General features: G+C 42.4%; 1 protein-coding gene across 1 annotated transcript in view; it reads left to right on the top strand.

The window, feature by feature from the left end:
• The window catches only part of FNDC1 (fibronectin type III domain containing 1), a 102,344-nt gene that overhangs the window by 8,786 nt on the left and 72,472 nt on the right, over window positions 1-21,086 (top strand). Inside the window, exons 4-9 of the mRNA XM_015406786.1 lie at window positions 4,131-4,318; window positions 5,118-5,225; window positions 14,109-14,297; window positions 15,789-18,953; window positions 20,066-20,184; window positions 20,281-20,392. Of these exons, the coding sequence (XP_015262272.1) occupies window positions 4,131-4,318; window positions 5,118-5,225; window positions 14,109-14,297; window positions 15,789-18,953; window positions 20,066-20,184; window positions 20,281-20,392 (3,881 nt within the window). The remainder of the gene's footprint in view (window positions 1-4,130; window positions 4,319-5,117; window positions 5,226-14,108; window positions 14,298-15,788; window positions 18,954-20,065; window positions 20,185-20,280; window positions 20,393-21,086) is intronic.

Below are 21,086 nucleotides of genomic sequence, written 5' to 3'. Positions count from 1 at the left end.
GGTCTGTTTCTCAGTGAGTGGGTCTTCCTTCTCATCTCCACAGCAACTGTGGAGGGATAGGCCTTCCACTCTGAGACATATTGCTAGCTGCAGCAGGGGGCAATTAATGAAGTTGTCCAGATAAACCAAGTGTCAGATAATACAGCTTTTACTCCATGTATACCAAAGATGTACCAGTTCCACTTAATTATAACATCAGTAAAGAATGGCATCAAGATAAAATTAAGAGAGTGATTTCATACCCAATTAGCACCTGATTAACATACCTTTACTGAACTAGTGCCAGTTCTATCATTTCTATAATTTTGGATGTGTATCTTACTTCTGTCATCTGCACTTTTTGAATTATAATTTTATGTATTTCCTTTTTTAAAAAAAAAGAGAAAAGGAGAACGGGAAGGGGAAAACTCAAAATCCAGCAACTAAATAAAAATTTTAAAAAGAAAAATATATATACAGAGACAAAAGTATAACAGCAGTGGTGGCAGATCTACCCATAAGTTTCTATAAAAGGTTTCCAAATATCTAAAAATAACTCCATACACTTGTCATCTGTATGCCATACATTCAAATATGAATAAAGCTCTAAGGCTGTGGTCACACATACTAAATAATCCACTTTTAATCCACTTTCAATGCACTTTCCAACTGGATTTTGCCAGTTCACACAGTAAAACCCAGTTGAAAAGTGCACTGAAAGTAGATTGAAAGTGGATTATTTAGTGTGTGTGTGTGACCACAGCCTAAGATTCTCAATGCATTGATTCACCAGGGCTGGGCATGCGAGTCCTGTAACACAAGATTTTAGCTGTAGCAATGGCATGGAGAGTCCAGTTGATATGAGTAATTAATGACTGGATCAGTACTCTCTCTAAGCTGTGGAGTCTTGTGAGCAGAATTTTTACTTTGTGAGCTACTGGAATTAAAGTTGTGAGTGAGCAATTTGGCTAATGCATAAATTAGTTTGCTCTGAAGCCATCCTTCCTGAGCTAAGTAAATAATGTGTGAGCTGGAGGCTAAAAAACTGTGAGCTAGCTCATACTAAGACTGATTTCACACAAGAGCTGCACCGCGGTCGCGCCTCCCTTTGCCCCACTTCTATTGGTCAATTTCCCACTCGAAGCCACGTGGCCACATTTTGACCCGCGGCTTCACCCGATTTTCCCTGTGGTTTCATGATCCTGTTTTTTGAGAATCATGAAACCGTGGCTTCAAGTGGGAAATTGACCAATAAAAGTGGGGTAAAGGGAGGTGCAACCGCGGCGCAGCTCTTGTGTGAAATTGGTTTAATTCAGCTTAGAGGGAATACTGGATTGGACATGCCCAAAGCGTATGTTTAAGGGATGCATCCTGTGACTTACAATCCCAGCAGTTACACACTTTATTCAGTCCTTTGCTAAAGAGTTGCCGTGGTGTCTAGTATATCCTAAACTTTTTTTTTGCTAAGTCACAACTTAAGATCTGTAGAGAATAGGTATAAACTTTAAAACCATATCCCTTTGCTTTGGCAAAATAGGGCAATCTAGCTCCTTATTGTCTTACTCTGATTTTTGCCTTGAGTCAAAGTGAGAAAGGTGGACTATAAATAACATAAATAATTTTTTAAATGAAATTATTCCATTCATACCTAAGACTCTGCATATCACATTTACTAATCAGCATCAAATATTGTAGGCTTTTTTCGGCATCAATCCTCAGCTGAGGTCTAGATATGACCTATCAACACTGTTGTGCCCACAATCCATCTGGGTTGTGAATGATGCTGTACTTGTAGGTCATGCCCCTGCAAGAGAGGGAACTATGCAGAATAATGCTGTTTGTGAGGGATGGAAAATCATTCTTCAAGTACTAGGTTTGCTGTTAGTTCAGCACATTAACTGTAGCACGATAGGAACAAGTGGATAAAAGCACCATAGAAGAATTGTGTGACTTGCATCTTTGTAAGTCACCTTGGAGTCTGTGTGTGGAAAGGTGTTATATATACTTCTGATATAAATAAATACATCTAAATCCGTTTCCCAGCCTTTGAGGCTGGCTGTTATGGAATGTTGCATCAGAGGAAGAATTGAGAATTCTATCCTGTTCATTCCCAGTGCAAGATAGAAAGGGATTCTGACTTGTTTCACTGTTTCCCCAAGGAAGTTTGAGAATTACAGTTCTGTCAGAATGCATGGAATGTTCTGTTAAATTTCTGGCTCCTTCACAAAATACAATTGTAACAGTCATTCTTTATTGCATCAGTGGATAAGCCATAGCAACAACACAATGATTCCATCAAAGTAAAAACAAGGAATATCCACACATTTTCATAGAAGTTAAAATACATAATAATCATTTCAAATCTTGCAAAATAAAAACGTGATGATACATTTTATAATCTGACCCTGAGTGAAGCAATTAGGGTTCAGGTCAACTGCGCTTACATCTGCATGCTTCATTGTCATCTTTATTTTTATGATGGTGGCAACAGACTTTGCCATTCAGAAAAAACATGAATTTAAAGTGAAGAGGACCTAAAGGGCCTCTTGCTCAGAGTAAAAGAGGAGAGCGCAAAAGTGGGCTTGAAGCTCAACATCAAAAAAACTAAGATCATGGCATCCGGCCCCATCACTCCTTGGCAAATAGAAGGGGAAGTCGTGGAAGTAGTGACAGACTTCACGTTCCTGGGATCCCAGATCACCACAGACTGTGACTGCAGCCATGAAATTAAAAGACGCCTGCTCCTTGGGAGGAAAGCGATGGCGAACCTAAACAGCATGATAAAAAGTAGAGACATCACCCTGCCAACAAAAGTCCACATGGTCAAAGCAATGGTATTCCCAGTAGTCATGTATGGCTGCGAGAGTTGGACTATAAGGAAGGCCAAGCGCCGAAGAATAGATTCTTTTGAACTATGGTGCTGGAGAAGACTCTTGAGAGTCCCTTGGACTGCAAGAAGAACAAATCAGTCAATCCTCAAAGCCCTGCTTCCGGCCCTCATTCAGCCAGGAGGAGGCAGGAGAAGAGGGAGGGTAAGTTGCTTCCTCCCCGCCTCTCCCCACCCCTGCCTGCCTGGGGCCAGGGAGGGCCTTGGCGGGGCTTCCTCGCACTCCCGCTGGCCTTGCAGGTCCACCGCCGGGCCCCTGATGTCAGGGGGTGTGGCATATGCTAATGAGTTATGCTAATGAGTTCCCCTAGCTCTTTTTCTACGAAATGACCCCTGCCTAAAAGAAATCAACCCTGACTGTTCCCTGGAAGGCCAGATAATGAAACTGAAGCTCAAATACTTTGGCCACCAAATGAGAAGGGAGCACTCACTGGAGAAGACCCTGATGCTGGGAAAGATTGAAGGTCAAAGAAGACGGGGACGGCAAAGGATGAGATGGTTAGACAGTGTCATAGATGCAACGAACATGAAGTTGAGCAAACTTCAGAGGTCAGCGGAAGACCGGAGGGCCTGGCGGGAGCTGGTCCATGGGGTCGCAAAGAGTCGGACTCGACTGTGTGACTGAACAACAAAATCCCTATCTGCCAGTAGTAATACTAGTTTTTCCAGATCTAACCTTCCTGGGAAATGAGATATATTGGTCCTCAGCAATCTTTTGCACTCAGTCTCAAAACCTCGAGCAGGTGGAATGTGACATGGGATAAATCCTCAGTAGATTTTTAGTCACAAGAGCAGACCCTTTCACTATATGGAATCCCACTGAAGTTGCCTTATAGAACTGCAAGTGGTAGAATATCTAGGTGCGCTTTAGTGAAAGCTTTTCTGTGCTTATAATTCATTATACCAGTAGAGTACACTGGGAGAGTCAGGGGGGAAGGAACTACCTGCCTGTAGTGGAGGGTTCCATTGTGCAAATGGAAGCAAGAGAAGTGCTTTGGACCACACCTATAATAACAGTTCATGAACTCTTCCACTAGCACTTCCACAAGCTTTTGTGGAACAGCATTAGCTGTTTATATCATAGATGTGCCATGTAGTTTAAACCTAAGGAAACTTGTCCTTTCCGTTAACCTTATAGATTTAGCTAAAACTTCAGTATAAAGCAAGCCAGTGTGCTGGCTGGATGTGTATTGGCTTAGGTAGATTTAAACTTGGTTTTTATGCACTCATTCTAATTACAGTGGTTTCTGCTCTGTATTCCCAGGCAGTACACTGTCCGTTATCGAGAGAAAGGTGAATCAGCGAGGTGGGATTACAAGCAAGTGCCCAACAAGCGAGTGCTGGTGGATAAACTGATTCCAGATACTATGTATGAATTTGCAGTTCGCATCTCACAGGGGGAAAAGGAAGGCAAATGGAGTGCCTCTGTTTACCAAAGAACCCCAGAAGCTGGTATGTATTGTATTCAAGTATGTGCATGTGTGTGAAAGAGAAGAACTTAACTATCAGCTGTTAGTTTAGGGCTACTCCATAAATGAGTACACATCTTTCAGCATCTCAGCATCCAGTGACTTAGCACTTGATGACTTACAACTAAATCGGCAAGTGCCACCACTGAAAAGAGTAAAATTTGTAACCATTTGACTGGCAGGGCAGTCCTAAACAGAGTTACACCCTTCTAACTCTATTGAAGTCAGTGAGTTTAGAAGGATGTAACTTTGTTTAGGAGTTGCACTGTAAACGTGCTACTTCTGCTGCCACAAATGGGACCAGTGCATCTGGCTCCCTTACCCTTTAGCAATTAAAACAATTAATGTGTTTTTCCCCTCTACTGGCTTGGTGAACTATTGTTCTCTCTCTCCCTAGGCCTTAATTGCTTCATGTTGTGTTTACCTGCCTTTAATTTTTTTTCTTAAATAAATGGGTTCAGTTCCTTTGGTCATTTTGCAGAAAAGCCATATTTTCCAGGCACTTTGTTTTCATTGCTGCCATCTGGATCATCTCTTGCTTGTTTGAATCATTGTGAAATTGGGTGGAGAAAAATAGGCCATGGTTTCCTGGAATTCAGTTCAAGGCCTAGCTAACGTAATGTAGAAAGGTCCCATTGCTTACAGAGCAATATGTATTTGCATGCAATGGTTGAAATGGTTGCACTGCAATGTAGTGTGATGCAAACACTGGGAGAAACTGGATTATTCTCATTACTCATTTTGTACTTGTGTGTGGGGGGGTCCTGCTATTTATTTCACAGCTCCCACAAGTGCCCCTGAAAACCTGGAAGTTTTGCCAATAAAAGGCAAAGCAACATCTGTTGCTGCAACCTGGGATGCTCTTCCAGAGAGTGAAGGAAGAGTAAAAGGTATGTGGAAACTCAGTAAATATGCAGCAGAAGAAATTAGAGTATTTTTAAAGCTCTAGACCAAAAGCCACTGAATAAAATGTAGAAGAAATTTTCAGTTGTGACATCCAGCTGAACTGCAAGGTGTGTGATGTTGCTTGAGGCCTTAAAATCCTGCTGCTATACCTTAAAGTAAAGCTGTAGTCTGCTGTTTGATGGCTTGCAGCCAAACTGACATGATTTGTCATACCGTGTGATTAATGGGACACTAAAATGATGGAAGAATACAGTTTTGCTTTCAGCTGCAGTGCCTTTGATTTTTTGCATCCCAGGGCTTATCCACACCACAGGTCTAAATTGGTTAAATAGACATTTTCTTCTTCATGGAGCCAAATAGATGGTCATTCTGGGGGGAAGCATATTAAAGAACTGAATTTGCAGCACCTTAGCAGACTACATGTCCCAGGATTTTAGGGTTGTTACCTTTGATTCCCAGACATCAGCATGATTGATCAGCATGATATCCCCCACAGATTCTACACAGAAGGGAGGAGTTGTAAGAGTGAAGGTGTGGGGGGAACTGTTGTGGATTGGCCAGTGCTGGAAATTCTGTCTGCTTGTGGCATGTAGAACCGTAGCAGGAGGGATGTGTGTCAGTGGGATGCTGGAAATTCCAGGGCTGGAAATACCTACCCTTTGAAGCTCTCACCTTCTACTCTCAGCTCCCCCTTCATTTCCTGTTTCTTTAACGGGCTTGATGCTATTCTCCCATCTCTTTCTATGTGGTGGGAGATCTGGATTGTAGCTGTAAGTTTAATATCTACTGGCTTTTCAAATAAGTCATATAATTTCAGTTATTCCATAATATTTTCATTGGAGTCAAATGCACATTTTTGTTTGTTCCAGCTGCCTTAAGTAACTCTGGTTTCTGGCTTGGAAATCATGGGGGAAATGCCAGAATTTAATTTGCGCTGAAGTTTTGCCTTTGCAGGAAGATTATTTTTGTCCAAACATGACCCATTATGGAGAATGCCTGCTCCATATAATTATTGCTATTGGACACTTTCTGTACTGCACAGTCTTCTAAAGGTTTGGTACAGAGTCAGTTTCATATTTTTTTTAAAAACAGTAGCTCCCTCCACCTATCTTCACATCATTTTCAGTCATGTTGATCTCTGATATAACTTTTTAGAAGTAAAATATGAATCCTACAGCTCCTGTAAGGCATTTGTTTCCCTTCCATCAGCAGCACCAAGGGGGAAGGCAAGGGAGGAAATTTGCTTTGAGAACTAGGCTTTAGAGTCAGATTCTGAAGCAGAGATATTCTTTCAGTACGGATCTGTTGTGGGGAGGTGGGGTTCAGGTATTCTTTTGGGATGGGTGTGTTGGGGGAGGGACCCAGTGATATTCTTTTGCACTTAGTTCTATAAAAATCTGGCTCTGGGTATTCAGAGAACCTGATGCACAAACTGACACAACATTATAACAATATAATGATACTCAAGCATTGATTTAAAACGCAAATGACCTGAAAAGGCCATGGTGGCCCGGGTGTGGGAGACAGCTGCTGCTGGGGGACTGAGGCAAAAACAGCAATAAACTGTGTAATGAAACTCACCAGGCAACCAATAGATATATAACATCTATTGATATACAATGGTTATCATGCTCATTGAAAATACATTTCAATGAAGAGCTTTATGGATGACACTTCCATGCTAGACCCTCTCCAGTCCGGCTTTCGTCCGGGCCATGGGACAGAGACGGCACTGGTTGCCCTCACAGACAACCTTCAAAGGCATCTGGATTGAGCTGGCACAGTGGTACTGTTGTTGTTGGACCTGTTGGCGGCGGTCGACACAGTCGACAATCAGTTACTGATCCACCGCCTCACCGACACTGGGATTCAGAGGCTTGCCCTGCAATGGCTTGTCTCCTTTCTCCAAGGTCGGGGACAGAGGGTGGCGTTAGGTGAGCAGACGTCCCAGAGGTACCCTCTGGCTTGTGGGGTTCCCCAAGGGGCGGTGCTATCCCCGATGTTATTTAACATCTACATGCACCCCCTTGCCCAGATTGCCCGGAGACATAGGCTAGGGTGTCATCAATATGCACACCCAGCTATATCTGTTGTTGGGCGGTCAGTCCGATTCTACCCCAGATGACCTGGATCGAGTGGTTCAGGACGTGGCAGGCTGGCTTAGACTGAGTTGATTGAAATTAAATCCGACGAAGACAGAGGTCCTGTGCCTGAGTCGGAGCGGGTCAGGGGTGGGGATCCCACTACTGACCTTCGATGGGGTGCCACTGGTGCCAGCACTGAGGGTTAGGAGTTTGGGACTGCTCCTGGATGCTGCCTTAACAATGGAGGCCCAGGTAGCAGCCACTGCCAAGGCAGCCTTTTACTACCTACGGCTGATTAGGCAGTTGGTTCCCTTCCTCCAGGATTGCAAAATTGCCTGACTCTCCCTGGTCCAAAAGACGGCAGATTGGCCACTACCAGAGCTAGGGCCTTTTCAGTGGTGGCTCCATACTGGTGGAATGAGCTCGCGGAAGACATCAGGGCCCTGCGGGACCTCTTACAGTTCTGCAGGGCCTGTAAAACAGAGCTCATTCACCAGGCCTTCGATTAGGAGCCACCACTGAGGAATGAGCTATTAAAAACTGTTATGACCCTCATATTAGTGGCACTAAGAACAACTATGGATACTGGTTTAGCGACACCGGACCATCATATAGCAATCGCCATCTGCATTTAAATGCACTTTGTATGTCTATTGTTTGCTATGTGAATTTTATAGTATTGCACTTATGCATCTGTGTTTTATTGTATTTTAGCCTGCTGTACGCTGCCTTGAGCCTGCCTGTGCAGGAAAGGCAGTTTATAAATAGAAAATGTATATTTTATTTATATATGAGGGAGTCAGCTGGGCGGAGGCAAGGAGTGGGGAGCACATAGTGAGTTGCTGATAGAAGGTAGGGGATTTTTCTTTCTCCCTTTGCCTTCCTAGCTGCTGTGCAGGAGCTGAGAGAGAGTTGGGTTCTTTTTAGCCTGAGAGAGTGGTTCTGTTTAAGTCTGTTTGGGGTTGCTTGTGCTTTGGGGGTTGTTGGAGGCTGAGTGAGTTGCTGTGGAGTGCTGTTGATTGCAAGCCCCGCCCCCTATTGTGCTGGGCGCTGCTGTGCTGGGCAGGAAGGGGCCTTTTGAAACAAAGGGCTGCTCCTCTTGTCCTGTGGCTCTTAGCCTGTGGGTCTTGCTTGGAGGCCTTGTAAGAAGCTGAGTAGAGGGCTGCTACTGAGTTCTGGAGAGAGACCTGCTGGCAAGGTAGCCATTTGGTCAGTCTCAAATTTTTCAGGGTACATCACCACAACAAAAGTTTACATCGGAGTTTGAGGAAAGGTCCTGAGGCTGTAGAAGATAGCATTGCTCCTTGGAAGATGGATAATGAAGGATCTATTCCAGTGACCTGCCTTGGTTGTGCCATGATCATTTTTCTGCCATGCCATGAAATGTCTTATACATGCTGCAAATGCAAGCTTATAAGAATGCTTGAGGAGAAGGTGGGAGAACTCGAGGCACAAATCTGTACACTGAGGAACATCAGGGAGGCAGAAAGGTTTTTAGACATGACAGAAGAGGGGCTCCTGAGAGAATGGCAAGAGCTAGCAAATCCTAAGCAAGAGGAAGGAAGTAACAAGGAACAGGTGGGTGAGTGGAAGAATGTGACTTTGAGGAATAAGATAACCAGGAAACACTCACAGCCAGTGGAGCTGCAAAATCGCTACCAGCCGCTTCTGATGGTGGAAGATCAGAATAGCATGATCCAAGATTGAAAGGATGTAATTGACACACAAGCACATAGGCAGAGAAAGAATCAAGCTATCCCGTGGAGGAAGAGAAGAGTAGTGGTGGTTGGTGACTCTCTACTGAGAGGGACGGAAGAAGCTGTGTGCAGACCGGACAAGGAATCTCGAGAGGTTTGTTGTCTTCCTGGAGCATGTATCCAAGATGTGACTGAGAGAATTCCAAGACTGGTAAAAAAAATTCTGACTGCTACCCGCTCCTGCTGATCCATGTGGGAACAAACGATACAGCCTGAAGAAACCTTGAATGGATCTCCAAAGACTATGAGGCTCTGGGCAAGAAGGTGAAAGATCTGGAGGCACAAGTGGTGTTCTCCTCCATTTTACCTGTTGAGGGCCATGGAGCTGGAAGGGGGAACAGGATACTGGAGGTGAATGGCTGGCTACATAGATGGTGCCATTGAGAGGGATTTAGCTCCCTGCACCATGGTATGTACCTCTGACATGGGCTGTTGGCGACCGATGGGGTGCACCTTACAAAGAATGGGAGGAATGTCTTTGCTGGAAGACTTGTGAACCTGATCAGGAGGGCTTTAAACTGAAGACATCGGGGTTGGGAAGAAAAAGCCTGATGTTGTGCGGCATCCCCAACACTAAATTCAAGAAGGGGAGGGACCAGAGAATAAATGAATGGGAGAGAGTTGAGTTCAGTAATTTTCAGGTAAATTCAAAGGGACCTATGGTAGGAAAGGATGTCTGTAATCTGAGATGTCTTTATACTAATACACAGAGTATGGGAAATAAACAGGATGAACTTGAACTTCAAATATTGGAAAGTACATATGATCTGATAGGTATCACTGAAACTTGGTAGGATGAGTCTCATATATGGAGCACAGCGATTGGAGGATATACCTTGTTCAAACAGAATAGAATAAACAAAAAAGTAGGTGGGGTGGCACGGGGTGGCACTATATGTCAAGAATGAATACACTTGCACTGAAATGCAGGCTTTTGAGAGTTGCCCTGTTGAAAGTAAGGATAGAGTGAGGGGAAAAAGAAGGGAATATTGTTGTGGGGGTATACTACAGACCTCCAAACCAACCGGAGGAACTGGATGATGCATTTGTACGATAGCTTGCTAAACCCTCACAGAGACAGGATGTAGTGGTTATGGGAGATGTCAACTATCCAGATATTTGCTGGAAATTGAACTCTGCTAGATATGGGGCATCCTGCAGATTCTTGAATAGTCTTGCAGACAACTTCATCTCTCAGAAGGTGGAGGTGGGAACCAGAGGATCTGCTATCCTGGATTTATTCCAAACTGTTCCAGTAAGAAAGAAAGGTGGGAGATGGGTAATGAAGCCAAGGTGGCTGAACAAGGAACTCTCTAAAGAGCTGAGACTAAAAAGGGAAATGTACAGGAAATGGAAGGAGGGTCAGATTACTGAGCGTGAATACAAAAAGCAGGATTGAATCTGTAGGGATGGTGTCAGAAAGGCTAAAGCACAGATGGAGCTGAGGCTTGCGAGGGATGCTAAAAATAACAAGAAAAATTTCTATGCCTATGTTCAGAGCAAAAAGAAGAACAGGGATGGGGTAAGCTCATTGCTAGGGGAAGACGGTCAAGCTTTAACAAAGGATGAAGACAAAGCAGAATTACTCAACTCTCACTTTGCATCGGTCTTTAACCGTAAGGTGAGCTGTATACAAACTGAAGAATGCAGGGCATATGAAGGAAGGAGGAACTGCCAGTCCAGAGTAAGTAAGGAAATGGTTAGAAAGCATCTAGCTGCCTTAAATACTTTCAAATCTCCAGGGCCAGATGGCTTGCATCCCAGGGTGCTAAAAGAAATTGCAGATGTTATTTCAGAGCCTCTTTGAGATGTCCTGGAGTACAGGTGTTGTGCTGGAAGACTGGAGAAGAGCTAATGTTGTCCCGATCTTCAAGAAGAGGGGGGAAAAGGACCCAGGAAATTATGGGACTGTCAGTTTGACATCAATACCTGGGAAAATTCTAGAGCAGAATATTAAACGCTCTGTCTATGAGCACCTTGAACAGAATGAGTTAATTGGTAGTAGCCAGCATGGGTTTATCAAGAATAAGTAATGCTAGGCCAACTTTATCTCCTTTTTTGACAGTTACTAAAATGGTTGACTCTGGCAATGCTGTGGATATAGTGTATCTAGATTTCAGTAAAGCATTTGACAAAGTTTCTCATAATATATATCCTTGAGGATAAACTGGTTAAGTGTGGGCTGGATGGTGCAACCGTTGGATGGATTCATGGTTGGTTGAAAAATTGTACCCAACGAGTGCTCGTAAATGGCTCTGCGTCTACGTGGAGGGAAGACTCAAGTGGAGTGCCACAGGGCTCGGTCCCAGGCCTGGTGTTGTTCAATGTTTTTATAAATGACCTGGAGGAAGACATAGAGGGGATGCTTATGAAATCTGCAGATGACACGAAGCTGGGTGGGATTGCTAATTCTGAAGAAGACAGTCAGGATTCAAAATGATCTAGATAGGCTGGAACAGTGGGCTGAGACAAATAAAATGTATTTCAGTAGAGAGATGTACAAAATCCTACACTTAAGTACAAAAAATCTAAGGCACAGATATAGAATGGGAGGGACTTGGCTTGACAGCAGCACATGTGAAAGGGATCTGGGTGTTCTGGTTGATCGCAAGCTAAACATGAGCCTGCAGTACGATGTGGCTGTGAAGAAAGCTAATGCAATCTTAGGATGCATTAACAGAAACATTGTGTCCAGATCATGGGAGGAGGTAGTTCCACTCTATTCTGCTATGGTCAGGCCTCACCTGGAGTACTGTGTCCAGTTTTGGGCACCACATTTTAGGAAGGATGTTGACAAGCTCGAGTGTGTCCAGAAGAGGGCAACCAGGATGGTGAAAGGGTTGGAATCCAAGTCTCATGAGGAAAGGCTGAAAGAGTTGGGTATGTTTAGCCTGGGAAAGAGAAGGCTTAGAGGGGACATGATTGCAGTCTTCAAGTATTTGAAGGGCTGTCATGTAGAAGATGGAGCAGATCTATTCTCTCTTGCTTTGGATTGCAAGACTAGATCTAATGGGTAGAAATTACAAGGGAGTTGCTACCAGCTAAATATCAGGAGACACTTCTTAACTGTAAGAGTGATTGAGCAGTGGAACAGTCTGCCTCGGGAGGTGGTGGATGCTCCTTCACTGGACGTTTTCAAGCGGAGGCTGGACGACCATCTTTCGGGTATGTTCCAGGGCTCTTTTTGTAGCAGGAACTCATTTGCATATTACACCACACCCCCTAATGTAGCCAATCCTCCAAGAGCTTACAGAGCTCTTCTTACAGGAGCTACTGTAAGCTCTTGGAGGACTGGCTACATTAGGGGTGTGTTGCTTAATATGCAAATGAGTACCTGCTACAAAAAGAGCCCTGGTTGTAGGGCTATCTTTTGGCTATGCTCCTGCAGAGTGCAGGGGGTTGGACTAAATGACCTGCAAGATTCCTTCCAACTGTAACATTCTATAATTCTATGAAAATAATAAATAAATAATAATAATTGTATCTCAATAGATGTTATATATTTATTTATTGGTTGCGTGGTGAGTTTCATTACACAGTTTATTGCTTTTTTGTTCTCTTTTACTGTGTAATTCGGCTTCATATCTTTGTTGGGGGACTGAGGCAGGCAAACTATGGGGAAACTGCCATGTGGAAGCCCCATTGCCACTGCACAGTATCAGCAGCCGCAAGGGGAGATAGCACAAGCCTGTCCCTGTGTGGAAGATACTCACTTCAGACTTTAGGTCTGGGAGTGCTTTCCCATGAAGAAAATCCCCTGCATGGATTACGTGTATATCAGAAAGAATCCTAGGCTAGAATTATATAACTATATCTGTGGAAGTTTTTTAAAAAAAACATGGAGGAGAATACAGTCATGCACGTTTTCAAACATGTAGAGGTTATGTTGGGGCTTTGTAGAACAGCCATGGTTAATCATCATAGGGTTTCCCCCCTGATAACAACACAAATAAAATAAATCCTAGAAGTAACCATACGGTGTCCTCCATTTGAATGCTGCATATCTTAACTTACATTTACATGTCATTATGGATGAAAAGTCTCATAAGTTTACTTTACGCTAGCAGTGCAGGGACTGCTGAAGTGTTGCTTCTTTTGATACTGCTGAAGTAATGCTGAGAAGCCATGAGCCACAGAGGAGGACCCTGTTTTCTGGCTCTTGCCCATGTAGGGCTGCCAACTCCCTGGTAGCACTTGGAGATCTCCAGGAATTGCAAGTGATCTCCAGATGACACATATTAAATGACTGATCTCCAGACTAGAGGGATCAGTTCTTCCAGAAAAATGACTGCTTAGGAGGGTAGACTATATGGCATTGTACCTTGTGAGGCCCCTTTCCTCCCCAAATCCCACCTTCTGCAGGCTTCACCCCCAAGTCCTCCACCCCCATGGAATTTCCAAACCAGAGCTGGCAACCATATCCCCATGCCATCTTTGCCCTGGTTTCCTAGATTGGTGATACTGGACTGGGGGAGAGCTGAGAAGTCCTATAGATCAGGTTGTCATGCTACTCCAGTAAGGCAGGTTGAAGTCATGTAGCAGCGATGTCCATGTTATTAGCCTGACATAAGATGATGATCATGGTTGTGATGCTGAAAATATTATCTGTCAGCATCTTTAGAGTTGTAACGACAGAGGTAATGTAAACCACTGTGTGCTGATGTTTCTTGGCTACATTAACTGTGTAGCTGTAGTCTGGGAGCCTTTTCTCTTGTTTTTATAAATAGCTAATCCATTATGTTGTTTATGTGTATGTAAAATATCTTGATGGCTGCAGTAGTGATAGAGTCTGGGGCAATCATTTACATATATATTTGGACATTTATGTCTTAAAAGGCTGATTAAATGTTTGTTCAACTTACTGTGTATTTATGTCTTTTATACCCCAGCTGTTGACTTGACGTGCATTGACAGTGTATTAATTTTAGTAATGCACGTTCTAATTCATCCTACCCATACAGTCTGTCCGCTGGAAACAGGATTGTTTTCAGTTTCCTCCTTCCAACCGTCTGCCAAATCATTTCAGAATACATTCTCTCATACGCCCCTGCTCTCAAGCCCTTCGGTGCAAAGTCCATTACCTACCCGGGAGAAACTACGTCTGCCATAGTGGATGATCTGGAGCCTGGGGAACGATATATTTTCAAAATTCGTGCAGGAAACAGGAGGGGACAAGGCCCTCAGTCTAAAGCCTTCAGTGTTATTCTGCCAGCAAGTAAGCATGGTATTTTTGTGGTTCAATCTACCAATTTTCTTTCTGTCATTTTTCACTCTTTTTGTTTTTATTATTGTGACCATGCTAATAGCAATAATATAATCTGTATGCAGAAAATCACTGAATTTGTTGCAAGCATGCAGTGAACTGAGAGAGAGAAATGAGTTTAGCTAAACTACGTTAGGTTTCCATTAGGAGTGTGCCAAAAAAATTGTATTTTCTGGTTTGGCTATATTGAACCTGAAAAATATCAGTGTTTTCCAATATTCCCAAATCCCAATACTGGTATAGTATTTGGATTTGGGATTTTTCAAAAATCCTGAATAATTTCTGCTCCATTATAGTCAATGGTCCCCTTAGGGTATAATGGAGAATCGATTCACGGGTATCTGGGGCTCTGGGGGGGCTGTTTTTTGAGGCAGAGGCACCAAATTTGCAGCATCGTTGCTGGTGCCTCTCCTCAAAAAACTCCCTAAGTTTAAAAAAGATTGAACCAGGGGGTCCAATTCTATGGGCCCCAATGAAGGTGTCCCTATCCTCCATTGGATTCAGTGGAGGAAAGAAATGCCTTCTCCAAGCTGCGTCTCTACAAGTGAAATCCAAAGGCATTTAAAGGGCTTGCAGTCCCTTTAAACACCTCCAAGCAGTGAGTTCACCTGGAAAGCATATAAAAGGACTGCAATCCCTTTAAAAACCCTTTAACTTCAGCTATCTGGTGGTCCCGGAAATCCTAAATATTTTTGGGATTTTTGGTGCTCAACCATTTTGGATACTGAAAAATAGTTAAATCTATATCTGGCTGAAAGAATATCCAGAAAATACGAATAAAGTATTTTTCAAATATTTTTTTCAACTTGAATTTATCTGAATGCACACCCCTAATTTCCATGTACGATTGGAAAATTCTATTTCCCCCCCTCTAACTTAATGTACGCTTGAATGCGCAAATTTCTTCAAATATTTGATGCCTTTATAAGAGGTGATGATGTTTTATTTCAGCATTTAACTTTGATACTTGATTTCAGTACACAACTGTGAAATATTACATATCATTTGATATATAATATTTCACAGTATTTTACAGTTTGCATGCAATGAGATCATTTGATAAGTAATATTTAGTATTTGACAGTACTTAATAGTTGTCTACTTATGATGTTTCATGTACAATGCCTGCCAAATCTACACCGTCAAAAGATACCAGATGTTTTAAGTGCTAATATTTTGAGCTTACATTTTATAGTTAAAGTTTGAATCCAAATTCAAAGTTTTGCATAGTTGTGAATATTCCTTTCTGCTTTAATTCTATGGCTCTTATAGCATTCTAAACAAGGGTTGTAAATTCAAGATAAGAACTATTGACATTTATGAGGTTGAAAATTTAAATCATAGATTTGGTTTGCTGAAAAGTAGATTTCCTTGAACAAGTTTTGATGTATTCGTTCTTTTCTTTTATAGATATCTGTGTTAATGTAGTTCTTTTTTCCCCAGCCAGTATACCTGAATCAAAGTCCAGACAACAAACACACACTGAAGATGCACTGGAAATTAAAACATCTAGGAATACTGAACCATCCTCCCCTTTCCGAACCTCTTCTGTCTTGTCTGAAAATATCTCTAAGCATACTTCAAGTCATTCATCCAGTGTCCCTCATGGAAGAGATTCAGAAAGTCTGCTTTCTGACTTCAAGAATAAATTCTTATCTGGTAGTTCGCTCCCCCCAAAAACTCAGCTAACTTCTAGAAGAAGAATGGAATCGGAAATTGATTCTCGTTCCACTGAAGGCACTAGTGACCATGATTCCTCCCATAGGACATCAATACCGTCCAAAATTCAGGATGTTAAAAGCAATGTTAGACCTCATTCTTCTGTCAAACCTTCACATTCTGTTCCTTCCTCAGGTAGAACAGCACTTAGATCACGTACACTTGTACGAACTGGGCAGATAAGTACTGATAAGCAAAGGTTGTCACCATCTGCCTCCTCAACACACACTTCAGTCTCTTTATCAGCATCTTCTTCCCCTCCTAAAGATACAGAAAGTGAAACAAAGAATACCAGACATGATAGCTCTAACCATCATTCTTCCCCTGAAGTCACTTTAGATAATCTGCCTGATAATGATCAACTTGATAGTATAGAGAAAACTTCAGTAATGTCTTCTAAAACTCCAGGAGACACTCATTTGATTTTAAGTTCAAATCGACAGCCTTCTGCATCTCAGAAGGTGCTTCATCCAACCAAATTGCTTACTCCCTCAGTATCATTGAAGTCTTCTGCATCTGTACCTACAAGTTCTCAAAAACATTCCCGCTATCCTGCTAATAAATTAGTTTCCTCTGATACAAGTGATACTCCTGACACTTATAAGAGTAGAGAAACAGAAGAGAGAGAGCAAAAACCAAGTTCCAGGCTTTCTTCTTCTAAGGGTGGGTCTTCTACAGCTATGCAAAGAAAATCTGTCTCTCAGTTCAACCGCCACACATTAAGAGATTCAAGAGTAGCTACCTCTGCTGTTTCTGCAGCTGCTACTCATACTTTACCTCACTCACATGGCTCATCTTCTGCTAAAAATAATCCTAATGAAAGAGATGATTCTGATGATAACAACAGTGAAAACAGTGAAAAAGAAAACAAAGAAAACAGACAAAGATCTTCATCTAGATCTAAGCCATCTTCAGGCCAACCTGTGTCTGAACGCTTTAATTTGTTCAAATACAGATCAGCTCTCACTGCCAACCGATTTGCAAACAAAGTTGGTAACACTCAAGATGCCAGGACACAGCCCTCTGAAGCCCCCTCCTCTACACCACCATCAAAGGTGCATCTTGAGTCTCATTCACACGTAACATCAGGTAGTGTTCACAAACTTAAAGCCAACACTAACACGCATAAAGAACTGGAGGGTGAAGAAGAACATCCTCTACCCTCAACTCCTCACCATGGTTATTCATCATCTTTTTCTAAACAATCTTCTTCAGTGGACTATTCTAGAAGGAGGAGTTCTCTGACAGAATTGAGTAATCCTCACATAATTGCACCTACTGACAAATCTAATCCAACAAATGTAAAAGAGGAAAGCTTTGGCAAAGAAAGGGGAAACAAAGATACAAAAATATTTTCGTCACGCAAAGATTCATTGTCTTCAGTATCTGGCCAGTTTCCATCGTTAAGTAGAATAAACCATCGCTCCAGTTCTAGTGCTTCTCAAAGGTTAGCAAATGGCCAGAGTACAAGATCCAGAGGCTCAACCTCCTCCACTGACTCTTTTTCAAGGACATCTATGGAAAAGTCAGCTCCTTTACAAACTCCTCCTTCCATGTACCAACCTGATGATCCAGAGACAAAAGATGACATGTCTGCCAAGTCAATTCAAACTCCATTATTGTCTAAAAAAACAATTGGAAGTTCTCATGCTTTATCCCGCAAAACACTCCATCCAGAACCTAGCCACTCCCAAAAGGCAGTAACTGATCAGTCACAACATCAACCCTTATTAAATTCTAAACGCCACCTCACAATGACATCCTATCAAAATAAAGAAAAACTGGAGGATGAGGAAGGTGACAGTTTAGGTGAAAACTATTATAAGGGGGTGCATGATAAAGAGGAACAGAGAGCTTCTCCTTCAGTACCTACCAAAGATGTTTCTTCATCTAGGAGAATATCTACATCCTTATCTCAGGGAAATACAGACTCCTTTCTTTTAAAGCATTCTAATTCTCACACTAGTAAATCTGGTGAAAGATCCCCAAATCGACGGGAATCTGTAACCTCCTCCAGAGGTTCATCAATAGGAAAGCCTACTGGTACACAGTTTATTACTTCTAACGAAGATACATCTAATGCATATAAACTACCTGTGACTTCCCATCGATCCAAGTATGTTCGACCAGGATCTACCTCTGTTAGTGCCATAGCCAAAGACCATCAGTACAGTAGAGGAACTTCCTTATCTTCAAAAGCATCCTCAACTAATCTGAGGCAGACTCATTCTTCAGCACCCCACTCGCAGCCAGGCTCTAAAGTCCCTACTAGGACAGCATCCCAAACAGACAAAAAATATGGACTCACCCAGCCCACCCCAACAAAAGTTGAGCTTTATCCCAAAACAGGTTACTCTAAAATGCATCAATCACTTTCAGACAATAATGATAACTATGAAGATTATGATCAGTCAGAAACAGAGGAAAATCCCACATCATCTTCAGTGTCAAGATGGTCATCTTCTTCCATTTCTAGAGACAGTAAACATGTGAAAAATGATGTTGCTAGTGATAAAAATAAATCGCCAAACCCTATTTTGCCACACAAAGAAAGATTTCCTGATAAGGAAGAATATAAACAAGAGGAAGAAATGGAGGAGGAACGTCCCACATCCAGAATATCAAATGCTGCACCTTTGGGTAGATCTGCTTCTTTAACTTCCAGGTCTTCACAGACTCCTAACAAATCAAATACCTTGCCTAAAATAAATTTGGCTTTGCCACACTCCTCTGGATCTTCTTCTAAACCTTCTCAGCTTCATCCCACCCACTCTGCTTCTCCAACACATTCCTCATCCTCTCCCTCAGTGTCCACGAGTCAGCGAAAACAGCAGTCAAGATTATTAAATCCTTCCCAATGGCAGCAAGCTAGAGTTCCTCATAGACAAGGTATTGTGTTTTATGGTTTCATGAATGCTTGTTATTTGGAATTCCCCTCCCCTGTTAGATTAACTTACAGATATTTTGTTATAAGAAGTTCTCAGCCTTCATCGTGTTATGAGGAATTTGTTTGTCCCATCTGTCAGTTCTAATACCTCAGGAGAAGTTATATTCCCTTTGTGTTCCTTGTATCATTTCCTCTTCAAACCAAATTGTTAGCAGTCTGCTGATTCTACCATGCCACACTGGTGGCTGCTAATTCACTGTCTAAGAATAAATGTAGAAGATAATTTAATCAGTATGTTATTTTGTTAGGTCAGTTAAACCAAGTCTGTTCATTGGATGCCATCTGAATACTGTAGCATGTAGAAATGTAACATGGCAAAACTGGGATGGCAATACACCAGGCGAAATATATGTATTGTCTAAATAAGCCTGTAGTAAAATACTGATGGAACTATATCAGTTGCAAAGCCACTGATGACAAATCACTTGCATCTGTGTGAGGTTAACATGCAAGCGGCTTATTCCTATGGAAGATAATGAGAGTAATGTAATTGATGTGATTTTCATATGTGACTTTAAAAGTCAAGGAATCGTTCATATGCAAGTTGATTTGAGCTTGCATTACATCAAAGACCCTCCTGCCTTTTACGCACCAGACCAAAACATTTTTTAACCTAGGCTTTTAATTAAAGGGTTGATATTTTAACATTATTGTTCTGATGTACTTACAGCCTGAGAATTGTTTTAAAGGACACATTTATACTGCTTAATGTCTCAAGCTGTTTTTGTGTTCAGAGTGAATGTGTAATGCTAGGTTTTCTGGGGTTCACTGGACATGGAAGATTTAGCAAGCCTGTGGCAAATGCACAAGATAAACCAATAATAAGCCCCCTTGAGCAGGTTCCCTAGAGTGGCATTATACAACTTTTCAAAATAAATAAATACAAATATTTGGATGGGTCCTGTGACTGCCATCTGCTGTTGGAGGAAGGCTTTCAGTTAGCAGAAGGGAGTCATGGGACTCAACCTGTATGAATTTGTTAATGTTGCGAAGTGTAATTTCGCTCAAGCATCAGATGACGAAGGCTGTATATTTTGTGTCATGTATATTTCAGGTAATGGTGGCAGACCCAACCTAACAACAAAACTGGATCTAAATAATAAAATAATACCTGGGGGTAATGGAAAACGAAATGGACAGAGAATAATAAATGGTCCACAAGGAGTAAAGTGGGTAGGGTGACCTTGTTTGAACATATAAAATATTTGCAAGATTTAATTTTGTATTATTTCATATTGGGGAACGTTTCAATCTACATGTTACTTTTAGATTGTAGATCTTGACAGAGGGCTACTGCTAAATGTTGAAGGAAGGTATCTCCAAGATTCACAAGGAAAGCCCCTCAGAGTAAAATTAGGAGGAGATGGGCGTACTATTGTTGGTAAGTAAACGATATAATTTGATTGATTGCATCTGAAACACTTGGGGAAAATGAAAGAAACCTGCTTGACACCCTTGTTTCTCTGATATGCTGCACAGAACTCAACTGAAGAAAATCTATATCACATAACTATCAAATGGGGAAATTTGCCTTGTCAGTAGATTGTCCTCTAGATTCCATGTTTAACACTTTGATAAAACAGCCCTTCTCATCCTTTGTGCCAGGCAATAAATGTTTAGGAGGAAACTTGACTTTGTGTTGGTATAACAGCTGTGAATTATTCTGGAACACTCTGCCTGGGTGACTGGTAGCAGCCAACATTACTTGATGCAAACTGGTAGTATCTATATATCTAATAGCCAAGTTGCCCCCTCCGTGCGGATCGCTAAATCAGCACGGAGGGGGCAGCTGGGGGGCCGGGGGAGGTTTGTGCACACGTGGGCCAGTCCCCACGTGTGCACAAAAATACAAAAAGTTTTAAAAAATTTCGGGGGGATGTTTAAATACCCCCGAAAGTGCAAGACCGTCTCCTGCGCATGCGCAGGAGACGCTCTGCAACGCCGCCGCCGCTGCCGCCGCCTCGGACCAGCTGGCGGGCTGGCGGGCGACGGGGGGGAGGAAGCCGGGCCTCGCCGCCGCCGCTGCCTCCCCGGAGCCGGCTGGCCAGCCAGCCAGCCAGCCGGCCGGCCCCACA

This window comes from Gekko japonicus, unplaced genomic scaffold (assembly GCF_001447785.1).
Source record: "Gekko japonicus isolate JY-2015 unplaced genomic scaffold, Gekko_japonicus_V1.1 scaffold655, whole genome shotgun sequence".
In the NCBI taxonomy this organism is placed as follows: Eukaryota; Metazoa; Chordata; class Lepidosauria; order Squamata; family Gekkonidae; genus Gekko; species Gekko japonicus.
This window is presented reverse-complemented; position numbering and strand designations above follow the sequence as displayed.